The following is a 25,696-nucleotide window of genomic DNA, read 5'->3' as shown; positions in this document are numbered from 1 at the left end:
AGATTCTACATAGTTGGGTCTATGATGTAAGAAAGCCTCAACTTAAGTGAATGTCAAAATGGGGAGGTGGGGATCATATTCATACTTTGAAATCTCCTATGATGTTCTCCAGTTTATCAACTGTTATGTTAATTTATGTCTTGAATATATATTGCCTGAGTTAACTGACCCTTGCAAGTTGCTGTCATAAGCAATTGGGGGCAATGGGGAGGGAGAGAATGTTCCCTGGAATGCCTCCATCCTCAAAAAACACAAAAGTTTTGTGAAGGGCAAATGAGGATTTTGACTTACCTTTTTGTTATTTTGTTTGTGTGAGAGAAATGCAATAGAACAATATGAGAAGTGCTTTGATCAAAAGAGTACATCAGTGGCTTACCTTTTCTTTATTCAGTGCCATCTCCACGTCCAGACAATTCTTTCCATGAAAATAATGTGTCAACCAGAGTTTCTTCCCTACCATCAGAAAGCAGTTCTGGAACTAACCACTCAAAAAGACAGCCAGCATTCGATCCATGGTGGGTATTTTAGCTTGTTTCTACTCTTCTTTTTTCTAACTGTGGATTTGAGATTTCACAGCAATTCTGGATAAACAGTTTAGCATTCTTTCTCCTACTAGGCCTTTCTTTCTCAAGAGAGATTGTTTCATAAGGGAAATGTGATTTGTCATTATTTGTAATGGTCTCTTTCAAAATGTTCAGCATTTATGTTAAATATCATGTAAAAGAAAAAAAATACCCTGGGTCAGTGCATACCTCATAAGTCTTCCATCGTTGTCTTCTGACATGATTGACATCTTTTGCTGTCTTCTCCGCTTGTTGCTGTTGAATCATGTAGGAGACACTTTGCTTAGCCCTTGGTGTGCAGTGTCTCACTCAGTTCTCACAATCAGCCTTTGAAGTAGGGTAGCCTTTCCTCTCCAGATGAGGAAACTGCAGCTTAGAAAAGGTAAGGAGCCTGCCTGGTGCTGGACAGCAGGTACCAGGGAGGGGAGCCGGGATCTAGACCCAGGTGGGTTCTGACCCTAAAGCTCATGTCTTTTACTTCTGTGCTACCTGACTTTCATTCAGGGTGAAAAGAAAAATAACAGAACAACCATTTGTGGTACCCCAAAAATGTACTGGTAGTCAGAGAACAAAATGATGTGCCAATTTTGCTTATCCTTTAATCTTTGTGTCATGTGTAATAAAAATTTAAGGAGAGAATTATAACACACATCAAGTCTCATTGGTAGATTTTGTCTGGGGGGGGGGGTAAGGACTATATTTTTAATAGTGTAGACTTTATAGTCTCAGCTGCCCAGAAAGACTTCCCAGAATATAGATGTGAGGGGTGTTTATATATTTTTCATAGAGCTATTAAGTTCTCCACCAAGAGAATAAAATGGTGCCTCACTGTAAAGCACTGAAATGAGAATGAGACCAATCTGTCAGATTCTGTCTCTGCTGTATACTGCCAGAATTCATACAGTTTGGACCCTGTTGGCAGGATAATATCAAGGTTTCAGTGTTACCGTGCCCTATAGGGAAAAGAACTTATTTTTACAGTAATAAAAACGGTTTTCTTAAAGCTATAAATATTTTTTCTTTTATAAGCACATTTTATATTTATCGCCTTATTTATAAAATGAGAGTTTTAACATTAGTGACTCAGAGGTTAGACTCTGGACATGAGATATCTTGACTAGTGTCACCTTTTGGCCATGTGAGTTTAAGCTCTCTGTCCCTCAGTTTCCTTGTCTATAAAATAGGCTAAGAATAGCACTTCCCTCATACAGTATATATGATCGTTAAATGAAGTAAAGCATCAAAAGCCTCTAGAGCAGTGCCTGGCACTGTTGTGACTTGTTAACATTAACAGCAGCAGTTTTTACCTTTAATGTTCTCTAACTTCAGTATGACTTGCCAGGCGCCTCCTCTCCACTTAACTTTCCTGAAGAACTTCCATGAGTTCTTTCTCCATAACTTAGATAAGATCTACACATTAACTGGAGAGCACAGGTACAACCCCAGTTACCGACGTTGACAGTTTTCAAGTGGTTTTGACAAGCTGTGAGAATAGTGTCTAAGTTGTGAGAATACAGAAGTACAGATGGAATTGTGTTTCATCTTGGTCATTGCATAATGAAGTGGTGATAGTTTAAAAGAGTGTTGATTACAGATTAGCGTGAATGAAAATTAGATAGGTTAGATCAAAACTACATCTAAATGTGGGACTCACAGTCTTAACAGCATATTATTTCTGACTTTTTGATAATCAGTTTAAGTAGACCTGGATATGTGTAGAAACCTAAAAACAATTGTTTTGAAAAGAATTAGAGGCACAGTTGGGATGCTGAACTTTAGACAGGTCTTCATCAAGTCATCTGATATTGCTATTATGAGGTTTGAGAGAATTCCAGAATTTCCAGGGAGGAATTGGCTATATCCTTTTGTTCTTACTGCCCCTCATGATAGTGCTGCTATGATACTTCTCCCCCATGCATCGCATCCAACTTAATCTAAGTCATCCATTAAGCTCGACTTGTCTTGGATTTTTTTTCTTGAACAGGATCTCTCATTGGTTCACCATATTTATATTTGAGAGAGTGCCATTTGATAACTTTTACAAAAATATGAATGAGCCTTGCCATGGCGACCTAGTGAATTGCTGTTCCTAAATTATCACTGTCCTAAGGGCAATCTGTTTCTCCTTGTTAGTAGTACTTTACGTTTCTTTGGAGAAGGGGATATTTGTACAGGGCACACATTTCTTGCAACGGAAAAGTCAAGCTACTGTATCATACTTTAAAATGATAGTGTAGTATAATATGCAGAGCTGTTATTCTGGCCATCTCAATTGTCCAGAATCCAGTTAAGAACTGGGAGATAAGCCAAAACGTTTCAGAACAACAAAAATAGGGTTAATACAGTCAATCGATCATCTTTAGTAATGGGAAAACACCTCCACCCTCCCTGTGAGCCTGCTTATTCTTCTATGTTGAGTTCTCTCAGTTGGCACTGAGGTTGTCAGGCAAGAAATAATCCCAGGTAACAATACGGTGTGCAGAGAGAGAAGGATCCTGAACAGTAACTGTAGAGAGAAGAGAGGTAGTTTGACTTTTCTAATGCTCTAAAGGGAAAGTCATTTCTGGCCGTTATGGTTTCATACATAGAGTAGATATCCAGGTAGAGTATATATCTTTAAAATAGGCTGCTCTTACTTTCCATGAAAAGACAAAGTATTTAGAAAGACTGCTGTCAAAATTGGGTTAAAAATTGACACTTAAACAATAAACCAAATTAATTAGAAATCCCAGTAGTTAAGATAAGTGAAGAATTGCTGTCACTCACTTGCACAATCCCAGGCTTTCTCTTCTTGTAAAGTTATGAATACATTGGTATCCTTTATTGTCATTATAACACACAGAATTATTCCTGTAGAATTAGTCCCTGACTTTCTACCGTCAGATGTTAGCTGACTGACCCTAGTCACACTGGCAGGGGGAAGGAGGTGACAGGGAAAATGTCACAGTCAGCTTCTCTTTGATGCATCTTCTCACTGCTGCTCTTGGGGGGATTAAAATGGAGCTCCCTGGCCCTCTGTCTAACTGATGGGTCACTTGCCTTGAGTCTGTGAGCAGCTTGAGGTCACACCCCTTGTTTTAGTTTTTCTCTGTATCTCCAACACCTAACACTGATCCTGGCACATACAGAGTACTCTATAAATGTTGATTGGATTTGATTCAGTTGGTTTTCATTCCTTCCTTTTTTTAGGTGTTTCTTTTGAATCCTTTCTTTTTAACCCCTTATGGAAATAGTAGCTATTCTGTTAGATAATGTTTGAGTGCCATGACTATTCAGGAAGGAGACTGTTATTGTTACCCACCCCTCTCCCCCAGCACACACATATACATATATTCTTCCCCACATCATGTTTGCTGCACCCCCCACCCCCAACCCCCGCTGTGTTTTTAGCCCTGGATAATATGCCAAGTGACAGCTGAGTGGTCCTTCTCAGAGCTCCTGTCCCTGAGGCTTAGGTGATCACCATTTGCCCTTTTCTTGTACTGCTCCTCTGTTGCCTGTATAGTTAGTTTGCTCAGCTCAGCACACAACTGTTGACTGAACAAGGCAGAATCAATAACAGGGTCCAGAATTCACAAGTGAGATTAAGTCATGGGGCTCACTCTTACCCATTGGGTGCAGTACTGGTTATAAATGTTCAAGTCCTTTTTTTCATTCATTTGTACAGCACACAGCTTTATAGGTGCCTGAGTTCCAGGCAGCTTCTCTCAATCCCTGAGTCTTTCTTGCAGGTTTTTCTCCCTTTGATTTCTCTGTTAATTCTCTGTATGTGTATGTTTCAGTGTAGCTTCTCCCTCTCCCTTTTCTCTCTCTGTCTCCCTCCCTCCTCTACTGGCACTCTTTCTTTCTCTCTGACTTCTTTTGTGTCTTTCTTTTTGTGATGCATGCACACTCACACTTTACTCCTAGCTTTCATCCTCTAATTTAAGGGTAATTGATTTTTCTTTTTTGTTTTGGCCCCTGGAATCTTTTCCCACCTGGATCTTGACCCCACTGCCTCTCCATGGCTCCAGTTTAAGGATACTTTCCTCATTATTCCCCTTTTCCCAGACTCTAGTTTATCCAGTGCCTCTAAAGAGACCCTACGTAGAGTCTTTGATTCATCAACTGTGATTTGGGGCACAAGGAATTGCAAACACTGAGCTTTTTGTCCTGCTCCTCCTTCTCTTTCAGTACTGTACCCCCATCACCCCTATACTCTCACTTTCATTTTATTGGACAGTCTTCTTCCTCCTAGGGCTGGTGTCTCAAGCCTTCACTTCCTCTCATACCAATATTAACATTCTTATAGTAAAGCCTGTTCCCATCCTGAGAATGTGGTCATGATGAATGTGGGCCCCTTAAAGATTTCCTCAGTTGGCAGAAAGCACTTTAACTACTGACCCTCAGCAAACCATTGAGATTTTGTTATACTTTAATTCTGATTAGTAAAAACTTCTTCCCGTTAACCTACATATTCTGCTGTGCTTCTGGGTTATGTGCAGACTCCAGTACGGAAGGACATGAGTTGTATCATAAGCTTATAATGCTTTAACTTCTGAAGTTACAAATCGTTAAAAATAGTATTACTGGTTAGATTAGATGCTCTCTGAGGTTTCTTTCAGGCTTCCCTGATAGCTCAGTTGGTAAAGAATCCGCCTGCAGTGCAGGAGACCCCAGTTCAATTCCTGGGTTGGGAAGATCTGCTGGAGAAGGGATAGGCTACCCACTCCAGTATTCTTGGGCTTCCCTGGTGGCTCAGCTGGTAAAGAATCTGCCTGCAATGTGGGAGACCTGGGTTCAATCCCTGGGTTGGGAAGATCCCCTGGAAAAGGGAAAGGCTACCCACTTTCAATTCTAATAGTGGTACTTTGTGTTTCCAGCAACTACTTACATTGTTCTGCTATGTTTCCTAGAAACCTCACATAACTAAGTGCTGTGGCCTGGAATTTAGTTAAGGGCAGTCTGTATTTAGACCCCATCCAAGGGTTTCATCTCCTTAATCTCAAAAGTACTTGTCATAAGAAACTTTGACCAAATAGGCCCAGTCTGTCATTAGGATGAGAGTTTTTCCCAGCACTACAGCATTGAGTTTAGGGAATCTAACATTTCACTATTTCATTCTCACTCATTCCATCATGTCTTAAGTTTTCTCACTTTCAAAATTGTTAATGCATTATTCTGAGTCCCAATACTAATTATTTTATTGGATGTGTTGTATTATGAAACTTTAACTTCAGAGCTTGAAAGTCTCAATGAGGTTTAAAATTGTAGTTCCTAATGAGTTTCAGGAACACTTGAGCCTACAATACATGTTTTTACTTCCTTGGTATTCCCATTAACTTTTAGGCTAAACACTTTAAGAACGAATGATCCTTGCTCCTTCAGTCATGGTTTTTACTTCTTGTTTTTTGTCTGTTTGTCTCTAAATTGTTTCCTTTGTGGTATTTGATCTTGAGTTCTTGGCTTTTCAAATGAATTTTCTCTTCTGTAAACCTTTTTGTTATATTTTTAGTCCATGTTTGTTGTTGAAATTAAAGAGAAATAACAACAAATCATCAATAGTCGTACTACCCAGAAATAACTACTAAGATTTTTTTTAAATTTCTCTCTGCTTTATAAAAAATTTGTGTATGTATACACATATATGACTTTTAAAATTATATAGTTGGGCTCACATAGAAAGTTTTGAATCAATCCTGCTGTTTTCACTTAGTATTATAGTTGAAATATTCCTTCATATTAGTGAAAATTCTGTGGCAGTGTGATTTTTTTTTTTTTTTTTTGACAGTGTGATTTTAAAAATAGCTTCATGGTGTTTTCTATCATGTGGTTCTGTAATAGATTATATAAATGTTTTCTGCCTTCACATAGATTTAATCAAGTAAAGGATGCAGGTTTGCTCATATTTTTTAGATGTTCTAGTAACTTCACTGTTCAGTCCTCTAAAACCATAAATATGAATGAATTCTGTCACCTTTAAAGTTTCTACTCTTGATTTTAGGGAATAGCTAATAGAAGGAATTCAGTCATTTGAGAAAATGGTTTTCCACAGTCATCTAGATGTTCAGATTCAAAATAGGGCCCATGGAATGTGCCTTTTTCAAGAATGACACCATTCCAGTTGTTTTTAAGACCATAAATTAAGTAACATAGGGCCTCTGTTAACATATAAGTAGTCAACTTCTTGAGGCCAGTGACTTGTTTGCTTTCTTTTAATACCTCCTATTTGTGTTAAAATACCTGGTGGTGTCAGTGATACAAAGCTTAAAGTCGTTATTTTAAGTCAGAAGCTTTTTTCCCAAAAGAGTGCTTTGTATTAATGCATTATCCTGTCTCTATTTTTTCTTACCTTATGTACTTTTTATTTAGTTTTAATATATAGATATAAATTTTTCATAAAGGAATTTTCCAGTTTCAGGCAATTTTTACTTTTATTTGTAAGGTTTCTGTAGCAGCATTGATTTTTTTTTTTTTTTTTTAGTGTTCAGTACCTTGGTAAGCCACAAATAATGAACCTGTTAAGCTGGTTTTTAAAAGGTAAATGGAAAAATGAAGATACTGAAAATGTTTTTGTTTCCCTTGGAGGGATACAGAAAAGGCATTCTTCAGACGTGTGCTTTTCAGGCTCTCTAATCCTGAGGTTTTCAACAGCATAAAAATGGTCCTGTAGCATAGTTACAGATCATTTGTAATAATGTTCAAATTGCTAGTTCAAGTGAGCCTTTGCCAAAGGCTAATCATTAACCATGCTTCATGATATTCAGTTCCTTCTGTGCTTTTTAGAGGTTCTTTAACTACGTGCTTGATTCTTCATGGCTATTTGAACCTGGTGTCATGCATTTTTAGTCTTCATTATATTTGTCATATAATGGTAGAGGAATGATTGAAAGATCAATATGATAAAAATGTCTTCCCATTTAGGAAAAGTCCTGAAAACATTAGTCATTCTGAACAACTCAAGGAAAAGGAAAAACAAGGTTTTTTCAGGTCAATGAAAAAGAAAAAGAAGAAATCTCAAACAGTAAGTAAATGGCCAATTTCTATTTACAACGGCATATGAGTCTACATTAGTCTGTGGGATCTTTACACTTTGTACATGGCAATCAAAGTGAATTATTTTCTTACTGATACTTGATATACATATACTTTATATGTTTCTTTCTCAAATTCTATATAACTTCCTCCTCCCACATAGCCTTTTCTAGATTCAACAGAACCTCTAGGAATAGGAGAAATTTAATTTGGATGAAAGAGAATGCTTTAACCCTCTTTCAGTAAACACCTTATCCGTATGGATTTATATTCATGTAAAAGTTATGAACCTGCAGGATTTATTTCTCTCTGAGGGTTAAAGATACATGAAAAGTTAGGAAATGGTTTTGGTTTGTGTTTAAATCTTAGAATTCTTAACTAACCATCATTCATTATTCTCCCCTGGCTGGTTATCTGATTCCCATGTTGACAAGTGCATTTCTGGGCTGCCTAGTCACAGACAGGGGCTAGCATTTGACATTTCAGGGCTTGCTTTAGTAGGAGGACATGTTTATCTTGTGATTGAACTGGGAAATGGAATGAGTCTCATCTCCTGAGAGTCCTCCACCTGAACCAAGGGCTGGCTGCATGAAAGCATGCATGTCATATCACTGAACCATGCATGGATTCTGCTGATAGTGACTTGAGAACACATGGAGAAGCCAGGCCTCCAGGCCAGTGAGAACATCTTCACCACACGAGGCGTGCTTTGGTTTATGACACCTTTGATACTAGACAGTGTTGAGTCGGCTATTTTTAATTATTTTGTTTCTGGTTTTACTTCATACATGATTGAGTCTCACTTACTTAAAAAGGAAGAAGGCATAATCAAAATGACCTACTCAGATGGTCTTCTTTGATTTCATTTCTTAAGAGGAATAGATTAGACTCAGTTTTTCTGAGGTCTGTTCCATTTTGAAAAGTCTAGGATTATGACTCAGTGGTAAGTAATGGTGAGATAGATGATAGTAACAAAGAATATATTTGAAGTAAGGATTTAATAAAGGCCTTTCTAAATTACTGGGCTTCCCTGGTAGCTCAGTCAGTAAAGCGTCTGCCTGCAATGCAGGAGACCTGGGTTCAATCCCTGGGTCAGGAAGATACACTGGAGAAGGAAATGGCAACCCACTCCAGTATTCTTGCCTGGAAAATTCCATGGATGGAGGAGCCTGGTAGGCTATAGTCCATGGGGTCATTCATCTTACTTGTTTGTTAAAGTTATGATGCCATTATAATATAAATATGAGCTCATTAGAAAAAAAGGTCAGAAAAATTGAGGAAAAAAATGATAATTTCCAATCTTACCACCCTATCACAACTAGTATTAAGATTTTGGTGTATTTCCTCCTAGCTTTTTAGCCTGTGCATGCTTATGGAAAGAAGGTGGTTTTTTAGTTTGCTTTAAATAATAGTAGTCATTCTAGTACAATTTTGTATTCTGACTTTCTAACAGTGTTTCTATCACACATACACACAGTATGTATGTTACTACACAGATTTTATTATCTTCATTTTAATGGCTTATAATATTTCTGAAATGTCCATTTAAAAAAAAAAAGCTGGCTACATTTCTAACTGAAACTCACGTAAAGTAGAAGGTCCAATCAAGATGTCACTTAGTCACATATTAACTACATGTGTTGTTTAAACCAGATGAACAAAATAGACCTGATTTGAAGTAGTGAGGCTTAAAATATGTACAGTGCTAATAAAGCTTTTATTATCTGTGGAACATATTTATGCATCATGAATATTAAATTTAGATTACCTCCTCCTAACCACTATTGTTATTATTTAGAGATTGTTTTGGTTCTTAACCTCAGGCCCATAGCCATTGTGGGGTTGATTAAATGGAAGTAGCAAGACACAGGAATTAAAGGTGTTTTTGTGTATAGATTTAGCTTTTGATGTCTGCCTTAGACCAGCATTAAACCTGTGGCTCACCATGGCATGAGTCAAGTGTGTACATGTTAACTGTTACTCAGGATCTAGTTCGAATTTTAGATGTTTAAATAGTGTAGGTTAGGGTACATAGGATATTTACTATTCTCTAACATACTCTTCACTTGAACTTACTTGTTTCAGGGTTTCATACTTTTCATTTTTGATATGTAAAGTAACTGCAAATTATCTCTGCACAGGTCACAATGACTTAAGCCTTCCAAACCACAAGTTTTTTATACTTCTGCATTTTTAAATTAAAATAGGAAAGAAAATGTTTTAAAGACTTTGATATCTAAAGTAAGATTTCCAAAGAGCACTCAGTGTAGTATTTCCTGGCAGACCACAGGCTCCCAAGCTTGATATTGTGGTAACTGCCTCCTTCAAATAAGCATTGGAACAGAATTAAATTCAACTTTTCTTCGGTCACTAGTTAGAACTCAGCAAAAGGAAACCTAGGTAAATGAACTTTGAAGGACTTAAAGCATTGTGGCCTTTGCACAAGGTTGGACAAAATGGAAACCTGATACCCAGTGCACAGAGAGAAGTCTCTGGATCTTAAATCTAGTTTAACCCCCTTATTTTGCTGATATAAGAACTGCCCAGGCAAGTTGTGACCTGCCTGAAGTTGCAGTCAGTTTGGAGAGCCGAAGGTGGGTTCTCCTGGATAGCAGGCCCAGCTCAGTCCCTGCCAGGGTCCCACCAGGAGGTGTGGAGCACCTCCTGCTGCTTGTTCCTGAGAATGTTCTCTTTTTTTAATGTGAATTTTTTAATTGAAATATAATTGACTTACAATATTATATTAGTTTCAGGTGTATAGCATAGTGATTCAGTATTTTTACAGATTATACTCCATTAAAAGTTATTACAAGATAATGGCTATAATTCCCTGTGCTATACAATATATCCTTGTTGCTTTTCTATTTTATTTATTATTTTTTCTAATTGGAGTATAGTTCATTGACAGTGTTGTGTTACTTTCTGCTGTAATAGCAAAGTGAATCAGTCATACATACACATATCTGAGGGCTCTCCTGTGGCCTCCTTAGCCACGTAAGTTAAACTCTTCACAGATCTCTATCTTGGGAACAGGAAAACCTTATGGGCTGTTTTTCTTGAATGTCTTCAGACACACCAGTAAAAGATGATCTGAACCTTCACAGACATTCTGGTGCTCTCACAATTGAAATATCCAAAACAGGGTGAAGTCATGCCAAAAAATCATTCAGTATTGTAAAGGAGCCTGCTTTGACTCAAGCAAATCTGGAAGCCGCCTTGGGAAATCTGACTTCAGTTCCACATTCAGACAGTTACATAAGCCCTCAGAGCATATGGTGACTTTGCCAACTTGGTAATTGTACCCTAGTTAGTTAGTATCTCAACTGGTAATCATGCTTCAGTTTGAAGATTGAACTTTCTTTTTCTTTACTTTTATGGCATATTCTGCATCGTGCCAGCTATTTTCCAGGGGGTGAATACTTCTCATAGTGTAGAGCCAGGCTTCTTCCTCAACAGTAGAATCCTGCAACATTGATACATTCCCCTTCCAAGTGATGTTTTCTGGTTTAAGAGTTGACCATATTCAAAAAGGTTTGCGGTATCTTTTTCTTTTTTCTAAATAGGCATGTGGATTACATGAGATTATTTAGTTGCTTAAGTGATTGGGAAAAGATTGAAGTTCATTGATAGCCCTTTAAATATAATTCTTTATAAGTCATATTTCTGATAATAAATAAATCCTTAAATGTCTTATAAGTTGAATGTGAATATATGTGTGTAAGTCTCTAGAGACATTCCTGCTATAGGTATTGATCCTGTCCAAAGGGTCTTTATATACATAGAAGTTTCTGCATGTCTTGAACTTACATTATTGGCATCTTCATGTCCAGGTGAGAAATGACACAAAACCTCTCTACATGCACACACAGCACAGAGATTCTTTCCATGACTGTTAATATTTAACAATTTGAGGGCATCCAAGGGCTAGGATTTTCAATAAGAACACCTTTTTTTTTTCCTTGGCAATTAGTTTATTTGTATCTTATATTGCAGACAGATTCCACCAACGGGGAGAATCCAAGCATCAAGAAATCCCTCTTTCCTCTTTTTAATTCAAAGAATCATTTAAAGCATAGTTCTTCTTTGAAAAAGCTTCCTGTAGTCACTCCACCCATGGTACCCATTTTTACGTATGGTAGCCCTGAACTCTGCTCCAGTAAACTTGTTTTACTGATGACAACAGCATGTCTTTTATTTTCATGGGGTCATATTCTCTTTGTGCTAGTTAAGTACCTGAGCCAGTTCCATAAATTCACTGAGATATAAATTCTTTGACATTCTGGAATTTCTGAATCAGTTAAGGAGGTTGAAGCATAAAGGGCTATTAAACAACCAACTAGTGAAAGGCTAGTTTGGGTTGTCTCATTAGCCAGTTGTTGGCAGACAGTGTTCATGAAATCCCTTATTTCCTGTAAAGAATTCGATTAACATTTACAATTAACAAATGTCTTTTTGTTTGGCTCACAAAGTTTGTTAACACTTGGTTGGCAGTTTGTGTCTCTGAAACCAAGTTAAATTGACCAAATTGAGTGAGCTTGCAGGCTCCATGAAAAAACAGCTTCTGTTAGTTGGTGATTTGCTCTTTCCTTGCCTGGCTCTGGCTTTTGCTGGTCACTTAGTTGAAGGCCAGGGCTTTTGCTTGGCATTTGGCGTTACTCTCCTGTGTTCACCAAAGTCTGTGAGTGGACCAATTGCATTTATCTGGAATTTGTGGCACAAATTTCCAGCATCTTCATAGTGTATAATGCTAGACCCAGATTTCCTGGGCATTGTCTTGGGAATATGATTCAAACCATACTTTCTCACTTCGCTATCCTTGAAAGCCTGCTAGACTTCTTTGGCACCACCAAACACAGTGTTTGGATCATTTTCCCAGCAGAAACACATTTTTGTTTTATTGAACTGGTTCATAACCTAACTGCAATATGGAATGAGGATACGACAGCAATTCCTGGTACAGCCCAATTTAACTGCTCTCTCTTACAGCGACTAAAACTAACAGCATGGGAATGCTTGAAGGGTTGAGGTTTAACAAAGCTGCATGACATCTGCCAATTTTTCCTACCGCAGGGAAAATTATTAAGAGGGCAGCAGACTTTAACTAGCATCACTTGCATTGTGAACATTGGGAAAGTTTTGATTTCTTTTTCTATCGAGTCTTTTCTTTGGAGGGGAGGGGATTGAGTTTTGGTTTGGTCGGATTTGCTTTCGTTCTCCTCTTGGGTGTGGCTGCGTATCCTAATGAGGCTTACCTGTGTGCTTATTGAATCCTTGTCCGTATTCTGCTCTAGGTGCCCAATTCTGACGGCCCTGATCTTCTGACATTACAGAAAGCCATTCACTCTGCTAGCACCCCGAGCAGCAGACCCAAGGAGTGGCGTCCTGAGAAGATCTCTGATCTACAGACCCAAGTGAGTGGTGCCTGCATCACTCTTAGACTCTCAGACTCTGCAGTGACTGGTCTCTCCTGAAGAGAGGGCAGGGTTGAGAAATTTAGCCTTTCAGTGTTACAGCAAGGCTGAGAGTCTCCCCAGAACATACCCTCAGTGATAGCCAGATGCATCTTAGGAGTCTGGATGAATCTTGCTTCAGTGACCCGTGTCCTAATGGGGAAAAAGGGAGCTTCCGTTAGTTTTCACCTGAGGGGAGAACTGAATAAGATACATCTCCAGCCCAGAAACACCCTGCAGCCTAGGAGAGAGAGAAAATCCACAGATAACAATAACTCATGGTAACAGTGAAGCGTGCCATAAAATGTGAGGGAGGGTAAGAGGAGGTAGCGTTAGCATTAAGGGTTTGTAAAGGTGGTAGCCTGCAAACTGCACCTTGAAAGACAGATATAATACACTTTCTTGGAAGACTCTTTAAGCTTCTGAAATCTATACTAGTTTTGATAGGAAACTGGCAAACATTCACATTAGGAACCGCGTATTAGACAGTATGTGTAGTCACATTTCCCTGTATATGGCTTGTATGCCATAATTTCCCTGCCATACAAGCCAGATACTGAATCCATAAATTTTTCATGTAACTGAGGTCTTATCTCCTTGAAGCAAACTATTTTGATTGGAAATTTTAAAATACTGTAAATCTTCGGTATTGCATAATAACATAATCTAACTTGTTTTCAATTGTATTCAGTATTTTATAAATCTCTTATTCCTCTGAACTGTGGGCTTTAGAGGCTATAAGGTTACTTGTGCCTATAAATGACCATGGATGTCTGTGCTTTGGAGGAGGAGGTTCTGTTTTTATAAGTTGGTTGTTTACTTTCTCTAACTATAAGCTATTACTTAGAGCTGCTGACAAGAGCTCCATAAATTTCGATCGTATTTGCCCAACCATTTATATTTTCTGCCTGTAATGTATATAGGCTCGGGGGAGGGGTGCAGTGGTGGTGAAGAGACTGTAGGGAACCAGATACCCTAGTTATTGGATGTGTATCCAACCTAAAAGCACAAGGCTCTGAGTGATGTCCTATTCCTAATTTATTTTAAAAGAGAGAGAGTACAGGGCTATAGAACCTTCTTTGTATGACCACTTCTTTGGCCAGGAAACTTTTCAGGTAACTTTATATTTCTGTTTGAACTATTGTGATTGTTCAATAGTTAAACGTCATCAAGGCTGTAAAAATCACCACAAATCTCATTGCATTGTCATTACCAATTCATGAAAAAATGACAGAAGACACACTTGAGCACTTAGAGTTTGTGTGTACTATGCCACCCACCATGGACATCACAGAAGGTTTCTGGACAGACTCCTGAATGGCCATGGGGAGGACAATTCCCCAGGGGTGACTTCTCCTTGACTCAGTGCTCAAGCAGTAGCCCCTGGATTTCAGTGCCATCTTCCCTCGAATCTTTAGTGTGTCTTGAGATTATCAACCTTCTGCTTGGCTTAAGGCCTTTGAGGAATGACAGCCAGAGATGCTTGTGGCCCATTTGTCAGGTTCTGTGGTGAAGGCCGTGAATGTCAGGGTGCTTTCCCATGCCTCTTCTGGTGGTGACCTTGTCGCGTCTGACAAAAGGGAGAGGAGGACCCTTCCTCCTGCCTTGAAGTTCCCCTCCCAGTGCAGCACCCCCTGGGGCCTCAGCCCCAAGCACACAACAGACAGGCTGTTAGGAATCAAAACCCTCCCGTGAGTGAATTGTGTTTTTAGAGTCTATAGGGCTTGTGCTCATTTCTCTGTGCTTGGCATTTTTAGTGCCCATACCTTACCTCCACCTCATAACATAATGAAAACCAAAACAAGTTAGAGAGCAGAAAGGGACCATTAGGATTTTGCAATGCCAAGGGAAAGGGGAAATCGAGGAGATAAGAAGAAAGGGGGATACACAATTTTTAGCAGAGTTATGTTGGTGCCTATTGAGATGTTACATTTTTTCAGTGACTCTTGCAGGTAGATATGGTCAAATGGCTGACTTTTTGCAGGTGAAACCTAAGGAGCAGCTTTCTGTGGAGCTGTTGGGAAGGAAGTCTTCTGCAAAGGGAGACGCATATCCCTTCTTTCCCTTCTTCTTGCTGGTTGGTGCAGGAGATTCCCCGCTTCCTCCCATAAAGATGGGGTGCAGCCAGATACAAGGTGCCTATGCCTTGGATCATTCACCACACCAGCTCTAGATTTCTTATACATTTCTAAGCTTTTTCGTCAAAGAAAAATAACTTCCATCTTTTCTGAAGAAGAACAAAAGCACAGATAAGTCTGGACTGGCCCCTCTTCCCCTACACGCACCCTCCCTAACTCCACACAGTCATCTCAGATCTGCACTCCATTTCCTCGCATCTTTCAGGTCTACTCTAACTTAAACCCTACATGCACCCTCATCTTTTCTTTCAGAGCCAGCCATTAAAATCACTGCGCAAGCTGTTACATCTCTCTTCAGCCTCAAATCACCCGGCTTCCTCAGACCCCCGCTTCCAGCCCTTAACAACTCAACAAGCCAAAAATTCCTTCTCAGAAATTCGGATTCACCCTCTGAGCCAGGCCTCTGGCGGGAGCAGTAACATCCGGCAGGAGCCAACACCAAAGGGCAGGCCGGCCCTCCAGCTGCCAGGTCAGATGGACCCTGGTTGGCACGTGTCCTCTGTGACCCGGAGTGCCACAGAGGGGCCTTCCTACTCTGAACAGCTGGGTGCCAAGAGTGGGCCAAATGGGCACCCTTATAACAGAACAAATCGGTCCAGAATGCCAAATCTGAATGATTTAAAAGAGACAGCCTTGTAATGTGTGCTGGAGAAGGGGGGTGGGGGTGGGAGGGGACAGGGACAATCCAGTTAGAAGGGGAGGGGTGGGTGGGGTGGGTGGGGGAATGGGCGGGGCCAGAGTGGTAAGCCAGTATTTTCAGCTTTATGAAGGTGTGTGCAATATTGTATGTGTGGGGCCAGCTGGCTCCCCACGGCCGCAAATGCTAGTCAGGGATCTTAGAGCCACAGGAGTTCCTTAGGGATCACCAGTCCCCACGAGTCTTGTGTGAGAATGCATAGCGTGCCATTGAGGAAGAAGACATTCTTGCCGGGTTCTCCCCCTTACGTTCCAGCTTTAGTGCAATTGCCGTTGAACTTGGGAAAGCCAGGATGTGTTCTGGCACTGCAAGTGATAGAAAAATAGGTGTTGACTGATATCCTTACCACAGATTTGTTTCCACCTAGACTAAATGTGGGGTTTGTTGTAATCCAAGAGTATCCCTTTGAAGGGTTAGCGGATGACCTAACTGTATGTCTTAAATTGTTTTCTAAGCTTCCATATTTGATAGGGTTTGTAACATTTATTTATAATTAATTAATATTGTACTGTTATAATCATTCCTTTTCTGTTAAATGTAAAGTTACTTTGAGCTGTTTGGAACATTGTGAAGCAGTGGGACAGCTATAGTAGTTTCTATAAAAACTAAACAGTAACATTTATATATTGCATCAGGAGTATTTTATTCTATATATAAATATATATATATGATAAATATCTGTCTGTTTTATAAATATAATCATTTAAGGAAGTATCGTTATGACACTATCTGCCATATTTTTATACATTTGTGATATGAAGTGAGTATTATACTTCTAATCAAGGGAGTTGAAATTGTGGCTGCACGGGAGTGTGATGGTAGGAAGCTTGCTCAACTTTGAGACCCCAGCAGCAGCTTTTAGACACGATCCTTGGTAGCAGATGAGATGCAGCAGCTCCTCCTGAACCTGCAGGGGAAGAAAGTTGGCTAGGCCAGTAAGAACTCCAGCAGGCCTATCTCTGTCCTCACACACTTGGCTCCTGTTCATGTCCAGGGACGTTCCTTGCACCTGAGGGGAGAACAGATCCAGGGTTACTCATGGGACTTTGTAGAGAAAATGTACTCTTCTACTTCCATTAGTGCAGAGCGTAGACCAAAGATTTGCCAGTGAACATTCCTAGTTGTGAGGTTGTTAGAGGTATCGATCTGCAGATCTTGCAAACCAGCTCTATGCTCCTGAATCCCGCGTGCTGTACTGGAGACTTGCGGCTGGTAGGATGGGAGATACCTGTGTGGCACTTCGGTTTCTAAATGGTTTTTTTTGTTATTGCTCTTTCCAGTATATTTAGAAGGCTCCTGAAGCAATTCCAGATGTAGAGAAAATGGCTGTACTCATCTTCCTGGGATGGTCCATTTATAACAAGGTTATCATGTACATCAGTAGACACACGAACACATGTGGCCAGAATAGGACTTATCTTTCCCTCCTTTGATCTCCTTCAACTCCCAAATTATTCCCAAGTATCATCAAGGCCTTTATCCAAAAGGGGCATAGCCCCATGTCCCTGGGCCATCCTTGACAGAAATCCCCTCAACACTGTCATTCATCAAGTGTATTAGATTTTCGGAAATAGTCTCTTAGCAATAATATTTTTAAAGATCCCCTCCCACCCCTTAAAGAGATATTGTCAATATTTATTACTTGCCCCAGGATTGTGAGAGTATCAGCCCCTGAATCAAGTCAGCTATAATCGAAATGTGCTGAGTTACTGTTCCCCCTCCCCTAAGATGTTAAGAATCATAGCTCTGATGATTATGAAAATTATAAAGAAAAAGGTCTTAGTTTCTTTGAAGCTTAAACTGTGTGCATATTGCATTTTTATATAACTACTATAATGATGTGTATTGATTATATATAGAGGTCATTTTAAGGTGCTTTTAATTTAATTTTAATAAGTGTAATAGGCACTAAAATGAAACTCAACTGGGTACTATCATTGAAACAATTTGATTCTAACCAATAGTTTGCATGCTCTTCGATTCTTTTTTATATCTGACTGCGTTCACCAGTTCAGTGCTGTCTGAGTAGCTCTGAATTCTGGCTTTTTCCAGGCAGCTGCTCAGTTATATAGTGTCGTGGACCCTTAGCAGTTTTTGCCTGGATACTAATGACTCTAAAAGGGTGTGTAACTCTTCTTTTTTAAACTCGATCTGTACCTTGTATCCCCCTTGCAAACCAGAAACTCCATTTTTTCCTCTGGAAAGACTTCTCACTGTGCTGTGCGCTTAGAAACTGCGCAGTCACATTGCCATGCTGTGGCATTTGAGGCTCGTTGTCACCTAGGGGCTGGTTTCCCATGTTTTCATCCTTGCTAACACTGGGATCTCAGATGTTTGCAGAACATTTATATTCTGATGGTTCTTCAAAGAAGGGCTAGAATAATTGCCTTCTACCTAGAGCAAAGTAAACCTAACTGATGAAGAGTCAATACATACTTTTCGTACATTCCCAGATTTGAGCCAGAAAATATCTACAATGTTTTCAACTAGTGTTTTTGAGGTAGCTCTTTTATCCTCTTCTCAGCTTTTGTCCATTCTGACTTTCATTAACCTCAGTAAGCTGTAAGTGAACTCCAATCCACATTTCTAGCATGCATGATTCTCTTCCTGCTTGCAGAGGGGAATTATAAAGTTTTCTCTCAAATCTAATGGGCCCTCTCTTAGCTTTTAACTCATTTTCCTCCAGTTGATGAATTATTGGCCTCACAAAGATTGCCATCTGTGATGAGATTAAGGACTTACAAGTCTCAAAAGTCTGCATTTTCTTTAGGAAGGGAAGTTTATGGCATCCATGTTCTATTATCTGCCCTAACTTCCTAAAAGATTAAAAGGTCAAATGAAGGCTTATGAATTGCTTTATTTTATGAAAGTGTCACTGATCTTTTGCAAAGAAACTGCTTTGCTGTTTTTCTACCTTTGCTTTACTGCCATCCTTGTTATTCTTCTCAGAAGTACTGAATGAACTTTTACTGAACCTTGTTTGGTCTCAATCAGAGGTTTAGCCTCTCCAGAGCCCAAGACAACAAGTGCTCCATGCTGAGGGGCTCAAGTGAGTTATCTCTAAAGCAGCGATTCTCAACCAGGGCCAGTTTTGCCTTCTGGGGACATTTGGCAGTGGCCAGAGACATATTTGATTGTTACAACTGGGGGTGGTGGTGTGCTACTGGGATCCAGTAGGTAGAAGCCAGGGATGCTGTAAACATCTCGTGTGCACAGGGCCCCCCCACCGACACACACAGACAGAGAATGATTCAACCCCAAATGTCAGTAGTGCTGAGGTTGAGAAACCCTGCTCTCCTGAATTCCAAGCCCACCCACCCGCAGAACTTGACTCAGCCCTGGTTCTCTGCAGGCTACAAGACTACAGGTATGAATTCTTTAGCGTTGCATTCTCTTAAAGAGTCTTCTACCACCATTCTCGAATCCCTGGAATCCTATCGTTCGTTTCCATTATCTTGGGCCTGCTAAAAGGTGCATCTTTTGGGAAGAGACCAGAGTCACGTCATAGGTGTTTGAGAACTTAAATTCTAGGTCAGCATCCTTAGAAAATCTTTCACAGAGCCATGAAGCTTATAGTTAAGAAGCAAGCAGCAGCCTGGCAGATTGGCATGATTTTTACCAACTGCTCAAAGGCATATGTGGCTTTAGCTGTGTCTCCCACAAGAAAATGTCTTTGTTTTCTATTCAAGTCATCTAATAACTCTTTACAAAGATTGGCATATGACAGACCAATTAGAAACAAAAAACTCTTAGTTGGTGGTCATGATGTGGCTGTTATAAGAGTATTTGTGCTGTATGCTTTGGTTAAATCTGTTTTAAAACATACTTTTAAGATTCACCATATGCAGTTGTACTTTAATTCTAAGCTCAGATTTATGCTGGTTAGTTTCTAGTCACGTCATGTATTATAAAGTACCTTGTGGTGTAGAGTTAACCAGTTTAGCATGTTCCTAACCTGAAAATTAGTGGGCTTTGCTACGAAATGCTATCCCATTTTCCCTTCCCTGCACCTCTTAGTTAGCGTCATAGTACCCTCACTTCTTAAACTAGTTTTTAGAGTAAATAAGGAAAAAAGCCATTTATTTTCTTGTAGCTATGTATGAGAATGACTCATAAGTATGCAACTTTTTTTCAAGGCCAGAGGATTACTTTTCAAGTATGTAGAAGGCTCTGTCCATTTCTGTTCACCTAGGTCCTGGTGGTGATTCAACTTTTAGCAAGGGCAATGGCTCATTGCAACTTATTCCTAGAGCTCAGCTGGGACTCAGAAACCTGCATATTCTCTCCCGGTCAGAACATTTTTTCTGGAGAGCACTGCTTTTATATCTAGAAGTTTGTTACCTCCTGCATTATAGTAGGACATTGAGCTCCATGCGAGCACTAAGATCCACAGACTCGTACTTTTGTGAACTGGGAGTGTGGTATGATACACTGAACCAAGTCAGAAAATAATGAAATATTTCCTTGCCTCCCTCAGTTCATCACTAATAAAGTGTGTAGGCAGAGAAAACTAATTTGCAGTTTAAAAAAATGGTTTCTTTAAAAGAGGCTGCAGAAACGACAGTACAAATGTTGTTAAATGTCCTGTCGCTAATCCCCAGGGTCAGAATCTCACAAGAACGTTCTCTTAGAGACTTAAAGGGCCAACTTACAAAATAAAAACTTGTAAGTGGTTCTGATTTCTTCCTTTTGCATCTTGACCAGCTGAGATGCAGAATATCTTGAGGTCTGATTCAGCTGGGTGAAAAAATACTGTCTTAGAAACCACGAGTAAGTGCAAGAAAGTGAATCCATGACAGGATGAGTCTGACGTCTTTCTGTATACACACAATGTGATAGTAGTAAAGTGACTAGAAAACTGTGGGCCTGCTGCCCTATTCTATTCTATTTCTTCTTTTTTAACTGAATGTACTATAAACAGTCATAGAATTTTGTGCCAAGTCAGTTACTACATGAATATTCATTTCCCATAGTGCTTTGTTAATACATCAGCATTTGGCCTGGTCCTGACTCTACCTTTCTCCACTCCAGGCACTGACCCACCTTTCTATGTATTTCCTATAGGCTATTAAATATAATCACGACCTGCCTTGTGCTTTCATTCACTAACTGTTTACTCCCAAGTTTGAGGGAGGTTTGTCTTTTATTTTGCCAGAAAAAAATTGTAATAGTCTACATGTTGGATTTCTAGGGCCAGAGAACTACAGCAGTAAAACTGGTATCTCTTCTAAGGCCCTTCATTACCCACAAGGTTAAGCTCTCTGAACCCCATTTGATCCTTGGGTTGTATTTTGATCTTCCTTTGGAATCTTAAAAATCGGTCTCCATGTTGTATGCAGATTAGAAGTTGCCTTGTTCGCTACTCTTCCAGCACAGAGTATCAGGGAGAAAGAGGCCTTATCTGTTCCTCCATCCCCTCCATTTTGACAGACTGCTAAGAATTCCTCAGGACTTCCTTTGGTTTGGGATTTTACATTCCCAAAAGCCTGATGTGATTCATTTCAGGCATAGACAAGTTTGTCCCAGTGCTCTGCTTCAGGGCTAATCAGACAAAACCCAGGAATAGAAAAGGTAGATGCCTTGACTTTTGTCCCCATTGGGGGATTAAAGTATTTATTGCCAGAGTTGTCAAAAGCTCCAGTTATAACACATTCAGTTTCAAGGGAAAAAAAAAATGATGCTTTTCCTTCTGGAGAACTTTTAAGTTCTCCACAGCTTAGATTTTCCAAAATGGAAAGTAAAGCTTGTATAAAATCTGTTTTCACTAGAAGTATTAATATACAATTGATTATAGTCAACTCGGTCCATTTCCCTCTCCTTGTTTCCTCCTTGGTCACTGATTGAGTCAGGCTGGAGGGGTAATGCTATGATTGTAAGAAGTAAATTCTCATGTAAATGTGGATTGATCAACAGAAACAAACCAAACAAAATAGTTGCCCATAATTCCTATCTCCAAGAATTGCTTTGTGCCATTTTGAATTCAGGTAGTTATTCTGTATATATTTAGAAGACTATTCTGAGCTTCTTCAATCTCTAGGAAGTTTGAAGGGGGTATCTGGGAAGACACAGGGCAGGGAGACTTTGAAAACCCTGCTTGTGCCTGAAAACAAAAATAGGGATAAGCCAGAGTGATGTAACATCTAAATTTGTGATAGATGAAGAATCAGTTGAAATTCTTAATTGCACAGACTTTATAATCCATAATAAAAAGTGTAATTCCATACTTTGTACTGTGGCAAGGGTGTGACGTGGTGTTAACCTTTTTAATTTTTGAATCCAAGCTGAATTTAAAGTATTGAATATTTAAATTCCTCACAAGCTAATTATGAACCATTTGTAAAGTGTTTATATAAATCTTTGTATCATGTGTTGGTACATCTTATCAAGTTTTTTCTGGCATGTATTCCATTCTAAACTTCTGTAAAATTTCTATTGTTGCTGTAAATATTATACAAATATCTATTCCGTGGTAACCTTAATTATCAGCATGAAATGGTTAATTTTTACTGAGCACAATGTATTTTTGAATGGACCTTCCCAAAATGTCTTTAATAAAATGCAGATTTTGCACTGACTGATGTGATTGCCAGGCCATCCCCATCTTGAGCACTGTGGTCCCTCTTGTTTGAACAGCAAGCAGCTCCGTGGTCATTCCTTCTTTGTAAAGAACTCGTTTGAATTAAAATGAAGGATAATGGGTCTTTGAAGTTGGAATCAGTTTAAGGGACAGAAATTATTGTAAAGCAGGGCAAATCCTGTTATTTACCGATGTTGATAATTTTTTTTTTTTTTTTTGTATTTATAAAGCTTTTCCCCCCTTCTGGCATTTTGAAAACTGGTTTATTTTACACTTGAGTGTTGCCTCCTTTTTATGTTGCTATACACACACTTGGTGGTTTGGGGAAGATGGGAAGATGTCAACTTCCTGCATAGTGCCGAGGAGGAAGCAAAGGTAGACAACTTAATAAGGATTTCTTCACGTTTTGGGACGGGGGTTGGCAAACTTTTTCTGTAAAGGGCCAGATAGTAAATATTTTAGGCTCTCTTGAGTCATTGGATTTCTGACTAGTCAACCCTACTCACGGTGCAACTCTGCCATTGTAGTGCAAAAGCAGTATAGATGATATGTAAATGAATGGGTGTGACTGTGTTCCAGGAAAACTTTATTACAAAAACAGGCAGGGGACCAGATTTGTCAACCAGTTTCGGGCCCTCACTTTGTCTTTAAGGATAAGAAGACCAACTAAGTAAATGGGGTGAGGGGGAGAGCTTAAATTTTGTGATAACATGTGTAAATATTCTCCAACTTTCTTTATCTTTCTAAACAAAGGATGGAGCTTAAACACTTTCTTACAGTACTGTGTCACCAAATTCTTCACTCCAAGTTTCTCAAGTGTCATACAGACTTGTGGCCTATGATTTCAACTATACTGTTTATCTAGATTGACTCAAAGTAACTGAGGCTTATCACTTTTTTATGTTCATAGCACTTACTATGGCTGGGCAAATTGCCAAATATTTTACTTATATTAATACATTTATTTTTTGGAAAGCAACAAAGTGGATAGTATCCCCATTTATAGATGAGGAAACTGAGGTTTATGGTGTTTACATTAACCTATGCAAGGTTACCCTGCTAGGATTTGAAACCAAGTACTTTCACTGTTAAGACTATACTCTTTAACACTACTATACTATGCGATCACTATGTTTCCACATATAGAAACTGACATGGGTTTGTGCCATGGGGCAGTTCATGTACCACCCTTCCTTCTATCTCCCATCAGGTGGTAATTGATCTGATTTGAGAGTAGAACATTTCATTGTAACAAGTCACTGTGTGTGTGTGTTTGTATGCGTGCATGCTAAGTTGCTTCAGTCATGTCTAACTCTTTGTGACCCTATGGACTGTAGCCCACCAGGCTCCTCTGTCCATGGGATTTCCCAGGCGAGAATGCTGGAGTGGGTTGCCATGCCCTCCTCCAGGGAATCTTCCCGACCGAAGGATTGAACCCGCATCTTGTATGGCTCCTGCATTTGTAGGCAGATTCCTTACCACTGAGCCAGGGGAAGCCCATGTACTTTAACTGGAAGTTTCCCTCACAAAAGAAATAGTACCACATAGTTCATGTTTTTAATAGCAAGATTCTGTTGGGCTTCAGATGTCCCTCAATAAAAGTTTTATTTTTTATACGTTCTGTCATTAATTAAATGAAGTAAGAAATTCAAATGCTGTTCTAAACAGATCACAGATAAATGTTTTACAAATCTCATTGTTTATTAAAACTCTGAAGTATTGAGCAATTTCCAATAAGAAATATCAGCTGACTTCTTTGCAGAAATTGACAAGTTGATCCTCACAATATTATGGAAATTCAAGGGACTCAGAGTAGCCAAAATGATCTTAAAGGAGAACAAAGTTGGAAGACTCATGTGTTACAATTTGAAAACTTACTACAAAGCTACCATAATCAAAACAATGTGGTACTAGAATAACAATAGACATATAGACCGATGGAATAGAATTGAGTGTCCGGGAAATTCCCTGGTGGTCCAGTGTTTAGGACTCTGCTCTTTCATTGCTGTGGGTGCAATGAAACTAAGATCCCACAAGTGACGTGGCAAACACACACACACACACACACACACACACATATATATATATTGAGTGTCCAGAAATATAAACCCTCACCCTCTGGTCAGTTGATTCTTGGTAAAGGTTCAACATCATTCAATAGGGGAAGAATAGTTTTTTTAACAAGTGTGCTGGGACGTTTGGATATTCACATGCAAAGAATGAAACCCCTACCTCACACCATATACAAAAATTAACTCAAAATTGATCAAAGATCTAAACTTAAGAGGTAAAACTATAAACTTCTTGGGGGGAAAAGCAAAATAAATCTTCATGGTCTGGATTTGGCAATGGTTTCTCAGATATGACACCTATAGCACGAATAACAAAAGAGAAAAAATAAGTTGGACTTCATCAAAATTTTAAAATATGTGTTTCAAAGGACTCCTTCAAGAGAGTGAAAAGACAACTTATGAAATAGAAGAAAATATTTGCAAATCATTTATCTGGTGAGGTATCTATTATAACTCAATATTTTAAAAAGCAAGCTAATTTCAAAAATGGACAGAGTCTGAATAGACATTTCTTCAAAGAAGGTGTACAAACACAATAAACACATGAAAAGATATTTAACATCATTAGTCATTAGAGAAATGCAAATCAAAACCACAATGAAAGATACTACTTCATACAAACCAGGATGGCCTCAATCAAAAAGACATAATAACAAGTGTGGAGAAATTGGAACCCTCATACATTGCTGGTGGGGGTGTAAAATGGTATAGCCACATTGAAAAACAGTCTGACAGTTCCTCAAAAGGTTAAATCAAGTTACTATATGACCCAGCAATTCCACTCCTAGGTATATACCCAGGAGAAATGAAAACATGTCCACATAAAATTTGTACACAGTTGTTCATAGCAGCACTATTCATAATAGCCAAGAAATGGAAACAATCCAAATGTCCATCAACAGATGAATGGATAAATACCATGTGGTGTATCCATACATTGGAATGGTATTTAGCAATGAAAAGGAATGAAGTACTGATACATGCTACAATATGGATGAACCTTGAAACATATACTAAGTAAAAGAAGCCAGACACAAAAGACCACATATTTTATGATTTCATTTATATAAAATGTCCAGAATAGGTAAATCTACAGAGACAGGAGATTAATGGTTGCCCAGGACTGGGGTGGGCACGTGGGTGATAGCTAGTGGGTACAGGGCTCCTTTTGGAGGTGATAAAAAT

The 25,696-nt window shown here is 39.1% G+C and overlaps 1 protein-coding gene across 2 annotated transcripts in view; it reads left to right on the top strand.

The window, feature by feature from the left end:
- CDKL5 (cyclin dependent kinase like 5) overlaps window positions 1-15,822 on the top strand; it is a 173,532-nt gene extending 157,710 nt beyond the window's left edge. The window contains exons 15-19 of one of the 2 annotated variants that reach the window (XM_070464635.1): window positions 392-515; window positions 7,467-7,566; window positions 11,571-11,693; window positions 12,869-12,988; window positions 15,418-15,822. In XM_070464635.1, coding sequence (XP_070320736.1) covers window positions 392-515; window positions 7,467-7,566; window positions 11,571-11,693; window positions 12,869-12,988; window positions 15,418-15,804 — 854 coding nt within the window. In that variant the 3' untranslated portion in view covers window positions 15,805-15,822. The remainder of the gene's footprint in view (window positions 1-391; window positions 516-7,466; window positions 7,567-11,570; window positions 11,694-12,868; window positions 12,989-15,417) is intronic. The other variant, XM_070464636.1, reaches the window with a different exon arrangement.
- The last annotated feature ends 9,874 nt before the right edge of the window (window positions 15,823-25,696 follow it).

Source organism: Odocoileus virginianus, unplaced genomic scaffold (assembly GCF_023699985.2).
Source record: "Odocoileus virginianus isolate 20LAN1187 ecotype Illinois unplaced genomic scaffold, Ovbor_1.2 Unplaced_Contig_38, whole genome shotgun sequence".
In the NCBI taxonomy this organism is placed as follows: domain Eukaryota; kingdom Metazoa; phylum Chordata; class Mammalia; order Artiodactyla; family Cervidae; genus Odocoileus; species Odocoileus virginianus.
This window is presented reverse-complemented; position numbering and strand designations above follow the sequence as displayed.